This window comes from Carettochelys insculpta, chromosome 1 (assembly GCF_033958435.1).
Source record: "Carettochelys insculpta isolate YL-2023 chromosome 1, ASM3395843v1, whole genome shotgun sequence".
Taxonomy (NCBI): domain Eukaryota; kingdom Metazoa; phylum Chordata; order Testudines; family Carettochelyidae; genus Carettochelys; species Carettochelys insculpta.
The window spans coordinates 61,995,791-62,012,035 of NC_134137.1; the positions used below are offsets into that span (position 1 = coordinate 61,995,791).

Consider the following 16,245-nt stretch of genomic DNA (forward strand, 5'->3'; position numbering starts at 1 on the left):
TCAAACCACTGAGCTATCCCTCCGCCTAGCAAGCCTTTTATTAAATTCATCTTGTGCCACTTCACCCTCGTCGGACGAGCCAGCTCTGAAGAAGTGGGTCTGCCCCAGGAAAGCTCATCGCCTGCTCAATGGCTTACAGCACCCCAGCTATATACATTATTCCAGCAGCCCTACATGCTGCGCTTCCATGTGCCACAAAGCCCTGGAACTGCCGCCACCCGCTGCGGCTCCTTTACCTTCTCAGGAGACGCCACGCACCGCGTGCTTGTCAGTTCGCCTCAAGGCGGCTTCCAGACTACAAGCCCCAGGGTGCAATGCGCCACAGAGTCTCGCGACTTCAAGCATGCCGGGGCCTGTAGTCTCCGCCGCTCGCTAGCGCGATGGAGCCCGCGTTATGCAAATAAGACGTCCTGCGTATTATCATAAAGGGGCGGGACGCGGCGGCCGGAGCAAGGCTTGAATTGGAAGGGGGCGTGGTCTGTGGCGTCACGTGCGCCGGGCCGCGCTCTCCGTCACTCAGCAACGGCGCGTGCCCCTTCTTTCCACACCCCTCTTGCCTCGCGCTCGTCACGGAACGTCCCTTTCCCCCCTCCCCTCCCCGCGAGCCGCCTCGTAGTAGCTGGGAGCCGCCGCCGCCGCCGCCGGAGCAGCCATGGCCGAGAACGCCGCCGCCGCCGCCGCCAACGCCGGCCTGGAGAACCACCGCATCAAGAGCTTCAAGAACAAGGGCCGCGATGTGGAGGTGAGTCCGGTCCCGCGGGCCCCGCTGCCGCCGGGGCTGGGCTCGGCCGCGCTGCCCCCTCCGGCCCGGCGGGCTCGAGAGGAGGGGCCCGTGCCCCGCTCCGCGCCGGGGGGGAGTGGCTGTTGGGGGCTCGGCGGCGGCGGCGCCAGGGAGATGCCTCTGGGTTTTTCTTCTTCGTCATGCGGGCGCGGCCTGGGAGCGCGGGGAGCCGGCAGGGGGTGCGCGGCCGGCCGCCTCCCTCCGCTCCCCCGCCGGGGGCTTGCAGCCTTCCCGGGAGGCCGCCGTCTCCTCGCCCCATTGCGGGGCTGACCCCGGGCGAGGCTGCCGGGCTGGGAGCTCGCTCGCGCCGGTCGCCCCCCCAGCCACCCCCGGCTTGTTCCACATGGACCTTTGCGAGGGGCCGGGCCTGCCCGGGCGGGCGGCTCGATGCGCCAATCCCCCGTGTCCGTGTGGCCCCCTCTCTCCCTGGCTCAGTAGCTGCCTTCCTGCCCGATGCTCAGAGGGAGCGGCGGCGCATGCAGGGGCTGCACAATGGGGCTGAGCTGCCTTTTGTGCCACCCCTTCGGGCAGCAGCAGCACCTCTTCTGCCAGACGGCCGGCCGCAAGCAGCTCGCATGCCGGGGCTGGCGCTCAACGCTGCCTACCCTTTCTCTCGCCAGTGTTGTCGGGCCAGGCCTAGGCCGGGTGGTAGAGGCCATTTGGTAAATTAAAAGGGCCGCTCCCACCCTCAGCTGAGCTTTTTTATCACACACGGGCATTGTGATGGTGGCTTGCTCGTTCACTCCGAGCTCTTGCATAAATTCCCTAGTTTTAAAATGACGTGAACGGGTTATTGAAGTGAAAGAAGTAACTCAGGGATGGAGAGCTGGTCAGCAAGCGTCTCTCTTTCTTATATCAGGCAACATAGAGCGAGATCCTATCTAAAGGGGGAGTCAGCCTGCTCTCCAAATCTGAAATACTGTCTCTCTTTAACTGAATGCATGAAGGTACTGTTTAGGCCTCCTGACTTCATTATTCTTTAATTCTCTGGACACCATTGTTACTGTGAAAAAAGGAGACATTCCAAGGTGCCGACATCTAATTTTTTTAGCTAAAATGAGGGAAAATATCTGAAGGGAAAGCTAAACTAGGATGAAAAACGAAATGGTGAATCTAAACATACTGTTAGTGTTTTGACTTCATTTGAGTCCTGTATTTCATGATTATAGCATTTAAATAAGCCAAAATAGACTCTGAATTTATACCTTTTCAAGATGTTTTGAGTTGAGGTAGAACTCATATCTCTACTATTGGAGACAGTTCTTTGTAGACCTAGTTTAAGATAAAACTAGCTTACTTTTTTAATGTCTCATCAATTTAATGATGGTAAATCTCCTTTGCACACAATGCTCTTTCCAAGGAAAAAGCCATGTTTTTACAGAAAAGTTTTCTCTCTGCCTTTTGGAGGGTAACAGTGATAATTAGATTAGCCAAAAATGTCCCACCCTTTCATCATCACATAATTGGCTTCTATTTTCTGTGTCTTCCTCCATTTTCAATTTTGAGATGTATATTTTGCTTGCACCTCCCTCTGCCTTTCTCTTTTTTTTCCCCCCTTTTCTCTGTTGAGAATACTGGCTTTGTTTCAGCAGCACTCATCTTAAGCTTTTGCCTTCCAACCACTAGCCTGAGCTGGTTAAAGAGAAAAGTAGAGGCAAAGTGAAGGTCTTCCCCACATAGCATAGTCTCCTGTCATTTAAGATTACTGATATGCAGATACATTTGAAAATGGTGATGACTGAGCTGAGGGGATTTAAGGGATTGTCTGTCTGGGAAAACTGGTTGGCACAGGAATAGTGTTAGTGGTGTAATCCCCTCATGTCGATATTTTATTCTGCAACAATTACTGTGCTTGGGAAGCATAGTTGTTTTTTTGTTTTTTTTTTGTTTGCTTGCTTGCTTGTTTTTTTCCCTTCCAAAATTCAGTCAATATAGGTTAAACCTCTGTAGTCCAGCACCCTTGGGACCTGACTGGAGCTGGACAAGAGAATATTTGCTGGACTATTAGAGGGCAATATTGTTTAGCAGTATTACTAACACTTCTGTTGTTTACGGGGCTACTAAAAGACACTTAGGAGTAAATTACAGCTAAGTAACAGCCCAGCACACTGGGAACAAGAATTTGTGGCTGTGAACAAACTTTATGGGACTGCAGGAAACGTGACCACAACCATGATAACTAGTTGTCCAGCTAACTAAAATTATGCCAGATTGTGGATATTGCTGGACAAGAGTTCCAGATGAGGTTCAACCTGTAGCCGAATTAATGTTGTGTGATAAGTTTCTCTGTACGGTGTCTTACTTTCTAAGGTGGTGAGTCATAAGAGCTTCCTGTTGGTCCATCCAAAAGCTGCATCCCTGCTAAGAAAAGAGGTGTTTAGCTTAAACCTGGGGAGGACACATTTCAGCTCAACTCTGATGTCCAGTCCTCAAAAATATTCTTCTAAAAAGTATACACGTACGTAAGTTACAATAAATTTAAGGTTAGAAGTATATTTTTAAATAAAACTTAGATGAAAGAAGCAAAATAAATCAAAATTGAACACGTGGCTTGTTTTTTAATATCAGTGTTCCATAATTTTGGTTATCCTTTTTCTGGCTCTCTGGAGAACACATCTCATAGTAAACAGTAGCAGTATCCTTTTTAAGTAGCTTTACTTAGCTAGCTATTAGGCTGCAAGAATATCAGAGATTATTTTAGAAGAATTACAGTCCTTGTATTGCCCCAAGACATGATGTACTTAAAAAGGACAGTTTTTTACCGGGGTGTTCCATTGACTTAATAAAATATATGCTATATTGAGCAAATTAGTAGAGTCCTGGGTAGGACTAGTGTAGAGACCAGCAGCAGGCCTGGGATCCTGCTGCTGTAATAGCAGGAGCAGGATGGGATTGGGATTAAACATAATACCCCACAGAGCAATTTTCTCCTGTGATAAGGTTGTGGATCTGGTAAATGATATGGTTTGAGAATTTTGTGCTTTGGCACATGTATCAAAACATATTATCTATTGTCTATTTGGTAGAGTATGTCTGTGAGTCTGTTCATTAGAGAACTGCTTCTAAATGTTAAGAACTAGGACTGCCAAATTTGGTATGCAGTTTCCTCTTAACATACCTTAAAGTAAAGTAAGGGTTTGTTTGTGCCAGGAAAATGGGGTGTCCCTGGAATGGGATTGCTTCTCATAAAACCATGCAGAAAAGAGACAGTCATGAAACAGGACTTCCCCAGCCTTTAATCTCCCCCCCCCCCCCCCCCCCCCTTACTAGGGCACCCTCGAGGGAAGACATGGGTGGGGGAGAGGGAGCAAAGCTTCCCCCCACAGAACATTGCTGACTGTTTTCCTTCAGGAAGTGAGGGGAAAGTGTGCAGTTTGATGTATTCCTCACTCTGGGCTGCAAGGGGCGGGGCGCAGACAAACCTGGACCTGTGCTAGCTGCAGGGGGTGCTCTCCTCCCTTGGCTGTCTCTGCTGGAATTGCAGTGGCCATGGAGAGGTGCTTCTCACCTGGCTTGAAGCTGCTGTGGTGAGAGAGGGCTGGGGCAGCCTGCATACTCAATTCCTCATCACCAGCCCCACCCCAGAGCAGTGATTTAGAAGAAGAGCATACATTTTCATTTTAGTTTCCAAAAGAACATGACTTAAGGGTCCAAATAACACTGAGTAAATCATCTAGTAGGAGATCATTTTTAAAAAAGTTCTTTTCTGTAGATAATGACATAAAACATGTTCCAAACTATCGACTAGTATGTGCTGTAGAAATTTGTTACCTGTTCAATGGTTATTGACTTTTTTGTGATCACCGGGCTTGAATGAATAGAGAGTGTGTTTAAATAACCATCTTCCTTTCCTATTCAGTTTTATTATTGAGTACTGTAAAATCTTTTTGGTCAGGTATAAAATGTTTTGCCAAATCAAATTATTCTTTTCTTAAGCTGTGACACTGATATTTTCACTGTTGGGTCTGCTGTGCTATAACACCTTGCCTTTCTTCTAGCCTGAGTTGCCCTTACCCTTGTTAAAGGGAAGAATCTTTCTACAGGCAAAAGGACTGATTGTGATACAACAGAATCTGGCATTTGATGGTGCAAAGTTTACTTGCTCTCTCTAGCTTGTGTACTAAAGGTACAAGGTTTTGCAGTATCCTCCTCTGTAGGGGCAAAGAAGCATGCTGGTGTTCAGCAGTGTCCATGAACTGTACAGTTCCGCTGACTGTAAAGGACAAGCAACTTCCTGAAATGACCTGGTACAAGACTTTGGGATTAATTGTCTCCACACCCCTGTTGTGGTTGCATGTTTACACAGCCAGTCTACTGAACTATACCCATGGGATATGAATTTCAACCTCTGTTTAGTATTGTTAATATCCAAGAAAGGTAGTCTGTTAAAAATGAAATAGTCCAACATCAAATGGTAATCATAAAATGAGCTTTTGTTCTTTGTTTTTATAAACAATGAAAAGCCTTCATTATTATAAACTGAGCTGTGAAGTTCCTTTAAAACATTCCTTGCAGTTTTAAAATATATAAAAAAAACTTTTTTTTCCTGTGTCTAGGAACAAATGCGCAGCTTCTGCCTTTGAGAGCTTACAATTATGCAACATAGCTTAGTTTGTATAAGCTTCTTATGGAGTCTGTATCTTTTGCCATTTAAACTGAGCATGTCCTGAATGTATCAAAAATAATAAGGCTGCTTCTACACATGCCCCTTCCTCTGGAAGGGACATGGTAATGAGCAGCCCGGAAGATGCTAATGAGGCACGAAAGTAAATTTTCCATCCCTTGTTGGCATATGGCCATGTGATTTGGAGTCAAGAAGAAGCTCTTCTGGACTCCAAAATAGACATGTAGGTGCACAGCCTGCAGGGATCTTCCAGAAGGAAACCTTCCTTCTGGAAGCCCCCTCTACATCAAAATTCCAGAGGAAGGGGCATGTGTAGAAGCAGCCTTAGAGTATGTCTGCACCATAAGGATTACAGATGTAGCACTGCAGCTACTCTGCTCTGGTGCAGACATGTTACAATAACGGGAGGAGGTTTTTCTGTTGTAGAACATCTCCCCCCCCTTTGGAGACAGTAGCTAGGTGGGCTGACCGAAGAAGTCTTCCTTCAATCTACTGGTGTCTGTACTCAGGTCAACCTAAGGAAGCCCAAGTTTTAAGTGTGGGCCATGCCTTCCATTACCAAAGTTATATATAAGATGATACATTTTAATTTAGAAAAACATAAGACACCAAGTTGACACTAAAATTACAACTGTTTAAAAAATACAATTTGATGTTGAGGTTTCTAGTTTGCATTCTACCTGCAACTTCTACACCTGTTTCCTCAACCCTATCCTTTCCCACCTGCTACCTTTCCTCACTCCTGTCAGCCATTTCCTACCCATCCTTGATTTCTTCCCTGCTTCTGGTCTGTTATGCTCATATTTTTTATTTAGAGCAATAAATAGCACTCATGGACAGGCTCATGCTATCCTGCGAGTTACTTATTATAAATTACACAGTTTGTTAGTTCATTCCTTCAACCAATAAACAGTCACATAGAAAAATATACAAAAAAGCAAACTGTTAAAGTAGGTTGCAAAGGGAAAACACCAAAACAAACCCTTCTTCATCAAAGATGGGAAATGCCTGACCTTCAAAGTTGCCCATGCACCTTGTGTGTCTGTCCAGCACATTGATTTTTGAAAGTTAAATTCGTGTAACTTTGCAGATTTTAAAAATGTCCTTTGCTTTTCTCAGTGTGTACAACTGTAGCACTCCAAGTCTGAATTAGAAGCACTTACATTCTGAAACTTCTATAGCAGAGGTTTCTACCGCTTGAGCTACTTGACTGGCTACATGAGATGATCGCAGGAGTTGTTTACTTTTCCAGGAAAGGGAGTGAGTCTCTGGTATTGTGTCCTCAGTGTAGGGGTAGTAGTGAGTAGGAAGAGATTGGAATGGGTGGATTTGGGACTTAGAGGAGCTCAGCTGAGCTCTCACCCCTCCTTCACCCAGAGTTCAAGATGATCCTTTTTATACAGTGGCCTAAAAAGGGGCCGGATTGTAGGGGGATTGAATTATGGCTTAGAATAGTTAAGCACTATAATAGGTTTCCCAGGGAGGTTGTGGAATCTCTCTAACCTATTCTTAAAAAGCTTTAGTGACAAACATTTGTTGAGGCTCTCCACCCCGAACATGCTATAGGAACTGTGTGTGCCACCTGTGCCACAATAGCTGGCTTTCAGGGGGGGGCATGGTTGGTTTAAATCAGGGCAATTTAAATTACCTTTTAAAAAAAATCTTTGGTTGAAATCAAGTTACTAAAAAGTTCAGTCTGACTGTGCTTGGAATGCACTGACACTCTGGTTTTTTGAGAAACAAGTATAGAATGGGGTTCCCTTTGAAAAGGTGAATTATGCTGAAGTAAAATAGGGAATAGCCCTACAGTATCACCATGATAGTCCAAAATAAGAGGCATGTTTTATGTAATATAAGAAAATGACAGTGGTAATTGGCAACTGCAGATTTCTTACTCTAGCTTTCTGTATTGTATACCTAAGTGATAGATTCTAAAGCTAGTTAACTAATTAAACAAGCTGTAAGAATTAGCTAAGCAACATTTATTAGCAATATCCAACATAACAAACTGCTTGGGAATTTACTTGTCAAATTTCACTTATCCTTGGGTGAGGGGGAAGAGACTTGAAGTACCATACATTGCAAAGTGAGCGTTTAAGCTATTAGTCAGTTGATCCACATAGTTCTTCAGTGATATTCACATCATTTTCTCCCAACCAGCAGGTTCCTTATGATGTTTTGTTTTTGCACCTAGACCCTGCATCTTTTCTTGCACTTGCTAACACTTAACATGTTTTCCCTTTTTACCCAGGGAGTATCCCCAAATGACTGGAGGGAGGGAGGAGACTCCATGCCCAGAAGCCATGACAGTGTTTCTGTGGCTAAAGTGTGGGGGTATATAGGAGGCTATATGCGTGCTGAATGTCCTTCCTTTTTCTTTTCAGTCTGCTCCACTGTATCTGTGTATCTTGCCACTGTCCTTTCCTAGATATTCTGTGTCTTAAGAAAATGTTTTAACTAATTCCTCTGCTGTGTTTGGCCAAGGTCAACCACAACATGAGCTGGGTAGGAGTGTTCTGGTTCTGTGCTTGTCTGTCTTTGCACATGTTATTTTTCAGTCTGCTGTGAATTAGAAATTGAAAGCCCAAAACTTTCAAGAAGCAGGAGTCAGTAGTAAGTCTGGATGGACTAGAGCCATTAATTCATTCTTGTATAAGATAGTTAAGAGTGGGAGTAGCATGTTTGTGGTAAGATTTAATTGTAACTTATTTTTTAGTGAAAGTGTAGTATGATGTTGGTTTTTTTTAAAAAAAAAAAAAAAAATCAGATTTTAAATTTTTTAAAATCTATTTTTATCCAGGTTGGTGCATGGGAAGTAGGGGGAGGCACTGTGTTGCATACCTCCACCTGTCCAGGTTTGGGGATTAGAGAGCAGCCCCAGCCTGTGTGCCTGCCCTTGGACCCCATACTCAGGACATATGGAGGGTCTGCTTCTCCTCTCGTCTGTTTCACCGCATGGCTCTTAGCATGGCTGGGCAGCAGTTCCAACTTCTTTTGCTAAAATAAAATGACAGATTTAAAGGGAGTCAAATCTGCTACACTATTTTTGATTAAAAACATTAAAGAAGTCTCATCAAATGAAGATTTTTTTTTAAAAAAAATCTTCAGTGTTTTTAAAATACAACTTTTGTGGAGTTGTCCAGTGGGATTTTTGTCACTTTTTACTATCTAACTCTCTGGAAAGCACGGAAACTTCAAGTTTTTAGTAACATAGTGTTTGCTGCAAAATGCTGCCTGGTGATATAATATTCATCTTTACGTCATATTCTGGTTACTCTAGCTTTTCTCTCTGTTACTCAGGTCTAACAACTTTAGCAGCTACTACCTCAACTATCTGCAGTGCCTCTTAAGTATAAAGAATTAATCTCTAACTTTATTCTTTCCTCTCAACAAAGCAATGCTGTTGTCAAAATTAGTTTCTGGAAAAGAGTAGCCAGATCTTCAGATTTGGTGTCTTTCAGGATCAGAAACTGTTTGGACCTTTATTGCAGTAGTCCTGACAGGTCCTAAACATAATTCTACGGCAACATTCACAAACTCCTAGGAAGATAATGTCTCTATTCCAAAACATGTACAATCTAAAAAGACATGTTCAAAAGAGCATGACAGAAGCTGGCATACGGGCAAAATGGTTAGTGATAGACACTGTTGTCTTTTTTTACTTAATTTTGTTTGTTGGTGTTGAGACCACAATATGAGTGACTGGAAAGGGCGTTGTCTGGGGCAGGAGCTGTTCTCCAGGCTACTAGTCTGAAGTGCTTAACGCAGTGTGGGACTCTGATACTTTTCACAAGTTACTGCTGTTAGGGGAAGTCTCTGATCTTGAGGTTTCTGGCTCTTTCTCAGCAGGTGTTGGTCTGCTTACCTCCTGTTAGCGTGGCTAGGGTTCTCAGATCACATGCGTACTCTTTCAGGACAAATAAGCTTTTCCAGCTATTTTGAATTTTTAATGCAAGTACAGTGTGGCTGCTTATACACAGCAAGCACAAAATAAGTGTTGCGCACACTCTTGTATTACTTGAGTCAAATTATTTAAGCATCTTTTTGAAATCAGTTGTCTTTCACTGAATTATTTTCTCCTTTTCTATTAGCTCTGTGGCTATTTTTGATTGACTTCAACTGCAATTTCTTTCCCATGGTTTATAGGCTATGTCTATACTACAGCAATCTGCCAAGAGTAGTTATTGTTGGAAGATTGTGTCCAGGCAGCAAAGTGGATCAAAAAAGCGATTTGCTCTGTCAACAGAGCATGGCTGGACTGCCGGGCCATGCTCTTGATAGAGCTCCCTGGTGACCCAGAAGTCCTAGCTGTTGAGAGTGCCCACTCGGAGTATGCCCGCACTTGCTTTCTGACAACAGATTCTGTCCAGAGAGGCATTCTGCCTCCTGGGAGAATGACAAAACGCACTCGACAAAAGCGCTGCATTCAGTTGATTTACTATCGACAGAATGCGTTTGTAATGTGGGTGTTGTGAGTTTTGTTGACGGAACTCTCTAGTGTAGATGTGCCCTTATGCTGATTGTCAAACTAAAGAACAAATGGTCTACTGAGATAATTGGAAGTTAGCAACATCATGAAAGGTAGTGTTATATACAAACCAAGTCTGCATGCAAATAAGATTCATTGTAGCAAGATCTTAAAGGTTATATTTTTAAAGAAAATATGGAAGCCTTTCAGTATGGATTTACTCAACTTCAAGTGGAAAAAAATCGTTCCTGGGTTTCATGTGCTCTAACTGATACGTTCAGTTCGTTGGAATTTGACAGAGAAAAATCAATTTGAAAATCTTGTATCTCTTCATCAGTTGTAGTGTTTTCAGGGACCTGATTGTCTTCCATATCTATGTAGTCCTTTTAGTTTTCAGTGGGTGTAATCTGAAGACCCATGAAGATCGATATTATTGTGATACCATAGGAGAAGGCTGGCGTTGTGGTTAATGTTGAAGACAAGGACTCTGGAGATCTCAGTTTGATTCCTGCTCTGCTGTAAATATCCCTTGGACAAGGTAGAATCTTTCTGTGCCTTAGGTACCCATATATATGATGTTATACTAGTACTCCATAATATCTTTACTACGTATAAGGGGTAAGTAGGCAAATAACTGAGGTGCTCAGGCAGATAACTACAGTTCTAAGCATCATATGAGTACTTAGATGCCTAGTATGGGATTGCTGCTTGGCCTCTGAAGGCATATTCTCAAGACAGATTGAATAAACAAATCTGTGGTCAGAAATTGGTCTAATAAAATCTTTATACTGGGAATCCATGAGATGGAAGGAATACAGCTTGGAGCCTAGGTTGAGTCAGTGGAGCTGGCAATTAGAAAAACGTCTGTTAGCAAATTGACATAATTGGATAAAGGAATCCAGTGAGACAATGAATATGGACTCCTGTAATATCAATTTTAGAATGGACTCACCCTTTAAATTCTGTCGAACAGTATACAGAAATTCTTTGGAGGTCTTAGAAATTCCTCACTCTTGCATTTTGCATGTGGGTCTGTCAGGATATGGTAATTTGTTTGATCTACAACAATTTTTATGCATTTATTCTTAACATATTATATTAAAGCCTGTAAGAGTAAAATGTCAAAATGCAAGTGTCTATACTGTAAGCATTTAGGTTTGTGACATAGACAGATTTCAAAATTGTTGCTGTATTGATCTCATCAGCACATGCCTTGTAAAAACACTGCTTGATATAAAGAAAAGTCATTTTAACTTCTCCTTGTTCTGTTTACAGTTACAGCGTGCTTTTACTAAAGCTGTTGTTTATATTGTTTGCCAAGTACAAGTCCCCATTTTCTTCAGTAACAAATTTCAGTGAAATAACAGAATTCACCTCCCATCCTAACTTCATGACTAAGCACCTGAATTGGTTCCTGCTCTGCTAGTGTGTCATCAGGAAAGGGGTTGAGTGGGAAGGTTTGGTTATTTTCAAGCAGTTAGTGATGGGGGGCAGACTGGTTTGGCACAGTGTCTTACCATGGTCTTCAGTTCTCTTTATATTGCCGTGATGGGAGTATTTCATTGTATTAAAATTCAGGTGTAAAATTCTAACCTAACACTTCACGTATGCTTTGTATAATCTTGACCACCCTTGCAAACTAGACAATCATAGAACTGGACCTTGTGAGCTGACCAGATCCAGTGCCCTGCATTCCGTGCAGGACCAGTCAGCATCTAGACTAGTGGTTCCCAACCTGGAATCTATGGATCAGGGGGTCCATGAAAAAAATAATAAAAATGGTCATAGAAAGTAAGTTTTAAATAAATTGCAAAGTTACAATCAATTATTTTTCAACTAAAATGTTTAAAACAATGTTATTGTCCAAAAAAATCTGACTTTTTTCATTTAATGAAGTGTACATAACAGCTAGGATTGGCTTTGAGGGTGTGCGAATGATTTGTGGGGTGTGACTGAGGGTCCACGAAGGGCTTGCTCGGGGTGATCTGGGGGGTCTGCACTAGGGAAAAGGTTGGGAACGGCTGTTCTCTAGACCATCCCTGACAAGTGTTCATCTCACCTGCTCTTAATCTCCAATGATGAAGATTCCACAACCTTCCTGGGCATTTGGTTCCCATGCTTAATCACGCTGACATTTACAAAGTTTTTTTCCCAATGTCCAGCCTAAACCTCCCTGTTTAAATGTAAGCCCATTGCTTGTCCCATCATCAGATATAAGAGGAGAATTTTTCTCCCTCCTCCTTGTTACACCCTTTTAAGTACTTGAAAGATGTTGTCTCCCTTCATCTTTTTTCCAGAGTAAACAAGCCCATTTCTTTCAGTCTTTCCTCACAGGTGATATTTTCTACACTTTCAATAATTTTTTTTTCTGAACCTTTATTTTTCCTGCAGTGTGGTGCCTAGAGCTCACAGTACTGCAGCTGAGGCCTAATCAGTGCAGAGTAGAATGCAAGAATATCTTTCATGTCTTGTGTGCAACACTCCTGTTAATACAACCCAAAATGTCTGCTTTTATTTTATTTTTTTGCAAGTATGTCACACTTACACCACAGTGATCGATCTTCTGTACTCCATATGCCTATGGATTATGCTAGACAAAGCACCTACTGTATAATATGCTTGCTACTTCTCAGCTACAAAAGAACTTGAAGATGTGCAGGTAGGTTGCACAGCTCTGTTATCCTTTAGTCAATATTATATTAAACCAACAATCTGCATATTCTGTGCTACAAACTAGCATCTCCACGTTATATTTTTTCTTGTCATAAGTTCCTCTCTCAAATCTTATTTAACCTCTTTTGAATAATGTAAGCTTAAAAAAAGCCTTAGTGCTTATGACATAGACTACCATTTCACAAACTGTAAATGTGTTGCTGCAGAATGTCAGATTGAATGTTCAGGTAAAGGAATAAGCATAATGGATCTCTTTTGCCTATTGAGTTCATATTTAAAGGTTCAGTAAATCTTCATTACTATGTAGAACTTCAAATCATTTTATTTTCTGTGCAGGCCTAGTTCCTAACAAATTTGGTTCTCTCTCTAATGTGGTGAAATAGTTAGAAAATGCCTGTTTTGGGACTTGGCTTTAAAGCTGGTTTGACCTAAATGAGTTATTTTGGTGTGCAAGTGTTAGAGGTGACATCTGATCTCTACATTCTTTCTGTGGAGGAGAGAGAGCTCAGTGGCTTGAGCATTGGCCTGCTAAACTCAGGGTTGAGAGTTCAGTCCTTATACAGGCGGTATAGGGATCTTGGGAAAATAAATGTAGTAGTAAATCTGTGATAGGTCCTGCTGTGAGGGTAGGGGACTGGACTCAGTGACCTCTCAAGGTCCCTTCCAGTCCTATGAGGTAAGATAGATAAGGACATCTTTTTTTGTTCACCAAATACCTGTAGCCAGGGTTTCACTGACAGAGAAGCTTTTATATGGTGTACTTTGGGCTGTTCACTAGACAACTACAACAGCCACACTTGTCCTTTGTGTTGACCACTGTGGCTGAACATTACTGGGAAAAGTGTAGGAGACTAAAGATATTCATCTGGCAACAATGTCTTGTTTTCATACTTATGAAACAAAGTTGTCAGACCCTTCTGATTTGATATCCCTGGTCAACTGTTGCTGTTATGGGTACAAATATAAAGAGGGATATGAACACTTATTCTTCATGGCGTAAACTAACCTCTAACTTGGAGTGGATTGAGGGGGAAGGGAAGTCAGAAAGCAATTTTCCTCATGAACCAGTTACTTCATAATTCCTGGTTTCTTTATTTCCCTGTGAAGTATTTGGTAGTTGTGCACTTCTGGTGGCAGAATACTAAATTAGATGGAACGTTGATTTGCTCCTTTGACAGTTTGCATGTTCTTGTGTTATATTCTTTGTGACCAATAGATGTCGGCCGAAGACTGCTTTGCGAGAGATTTTTAAACCTGATCTTAGATTTATGTAAGACATTGCCTTGGAAAGGAAGGCTTATTTCAAGGTCTAATGAATTTCTTAACATACCATTCTTTGTGGCTTTTCTCATCCTAGAATTTTTTTATTTTTAATTTGTTTAAATTCAGTTTTCTTCAACTACTTAGATTTGACTTGAGTATCTGCTACTTACCTTTGTTTCAGAGGCAGCAGGGAAATTAATCTGTTTTAGAAGGAAGGAATGCACGCAAATTAGAGCTGTCAAAACAATGTAAAATTTTAGAGCTTACAAGTCCATTCAGTCTTATTTCTTGTTGAGCCAATTGCTAAGACAAGCAAGTGTAATACTGGTACAGGAGGTAATGCTGCCAAATTCTTATTTACAATGTTACATGAAAGTGAGAACAGGCAGTTACATGACACTTTTGTAGCCTGGCATTTCAAGGTATTTGTGCCGAATATGGCAGGCATTCATATGCCCCATCATGCCTCAGTCATCATTCCACAGGGCATGCTGGTGCTCATTAAAATGTTAATTAAATTTGTGACAGAACTCCTTGGGGGCACAATTATATGTGGCCTGCGGCTTTATCTACATTCTGCCTTATGTTTTATGTTTGACAGACTTTCATGATACAGCATATGTTTGATTTTTAAAAATGCGTTCACTACAGATTTTGACAAAATTCATAAAAAGTACCCATATGAGATTTTTTTTTTTTTAAATGCAGCCCCAGCACTCGACCTAAGGTTTGAGTCTGAAGTTCCTTCCAAAATCAGGCAATGTCTACACTAGGCAAAGTAAGTTGATTGTAGATATGCAATTCTAGCTGCGGCAATTTTGTAGCTAGAAATTACCTATCTGTGCCCAGCTTATTTGTCTGTCATACTGAATGAAGGTAAATGAGTTTCTCTCATATACCTTCCTTACCCCTTGTGTCTCGCGAGGAGTACAGGGGTCAACTGCAACCCCTGAGGAGTCTATTTTGCATGTCCCTACTAGCCACTAGTCCCTAGTAGGTCAATCTTCCAGGCTAGTGTAGATGCTGCCTTAGAGGGATAAGGTGTGGACCATACTTCCAGAAGTCTTAAGAGCAGCACTATGATGCAGAAACTATAGAATTTGAATAATTAAAAATAAGTCAATTTTCTGTGTGTCCCCTGACTCAAATGAAAAAAGTGCTTTGGTCCACACACTTTTGGATCATTATCAAACAACCCTTCTGTTCTCACTTTGAGGTGATGTAAGTAAGAAGTGGGCAGCCTTTTCTCCTGTAATGTACACACTGTGTTTTGATGATTGACTAAACAAGAAGTAAGGCTGAGTAGACTTGTAAACTCTATAGTAATGCTGCTTAAACTTTTTGAGGTCACAGAATACCAGAGTATTTTTTATGCGGAATACCTGTGAAAATTTTAATTGAAACACAACAAAACAAAATAAAATAAAATAAACAGCAACATATACAGCAAAAGCAAAATGAAGTAATTTAATGGGATATAGCAATGAAGTAGTACCATATCTGGCTTAATAACAAAAATATGTGTACCATCAGTGTACATCTAAGTATCAGGTCCTCGTGGCACACCTGCAAGTTGCTCACAGACCATAGTTTTAAGAAACAAAGCTATAAAGTATTGCGTGGTTTTTTGTTTTTTTTTTGAGTACAGGTAAATAAAAATAATTTATCATGAGGTGCAATTTACAAACAAAGCCATTCAGAACATTTATGAAGTGAATTGAAAGTACTGTTTCTTTTTTACAGTATAAATATTTGTTTTTAAAAAAAGTAATGTAAAATGACCAATGCACACTTTGTAGTGGGTGTAATTGAAATCAGTGTTTGAAAATGTAGGGGGGGGGGGAATCAAAAATTATAACTTTGAGCTGGTATTTTGTTAAATGGTTTGATTAAAACTGATTAATCATCCCTATTTTTTATTTTGTGATTAATAGCAATGTTAAATCATTTGACACCCTTAGCACAGTCAGGAGCGTGAAAGGGGTTCATAAAGACATCTTCACATACGGTACTGGCAAATTCAGTGTGACTTTTCATGAAATCTTGCTTTTGTTGTGATGCTGTGTGATGGAATTCTGGTTTTGTTTAAATAGAGTAGAAATGGTAGCGAAAGACTCTTCATACTGTGTTTTAAAGAATGTAGTGGTGTGTTTTTGAGGACAGTACTCACATAAAAGAAACCCGGTCCTAAGCCATTCTTCAATTAGGTGCACCTGATTTTTGTTCTGTTATTTCGTTGAAGTTTCTTATGCTACTGAAGAAAATGCTAAGCAAGTTAAGCAACGTTTATTTCAAATTTGACATCTATTTTTGAGCCTATTTCAGAGCTGGGCATTTCACTGTTAAAGTTGTCACATTAAATCTTAACATTATTATAAGTAGTTTGTCCATCATAGATTCTGAATTGGCAGAAAAATGCTATTCCTTTGTAATATA

At 41.5% G+C, this 16,245-nt stretch overlaps 1 protein-coding gene across 1 annotated transcript in view; it reads left to right on the plus strand.

The window, feature by feature from the left end:
* The first annotated feature begins 549 nt into the window (after positions 1-549).
* KPNA3 (karyopherin subunit alpha 3) overlaps positions 550-16,245 on the plus strand; it is an 88,540-nt gene continuing 72,844 nt past the window's right edge. The window contains exon 1 of the mRNA XM_074987626.1: positions 550-742. Coding sequence (XP_074843727.1) covers positions 653-742 — 90 coding nt within the window. The 5' untranslated portion in view covers positions 550-652. The remainder of the gene's footprint in view (positions 743-16,245) is intronic.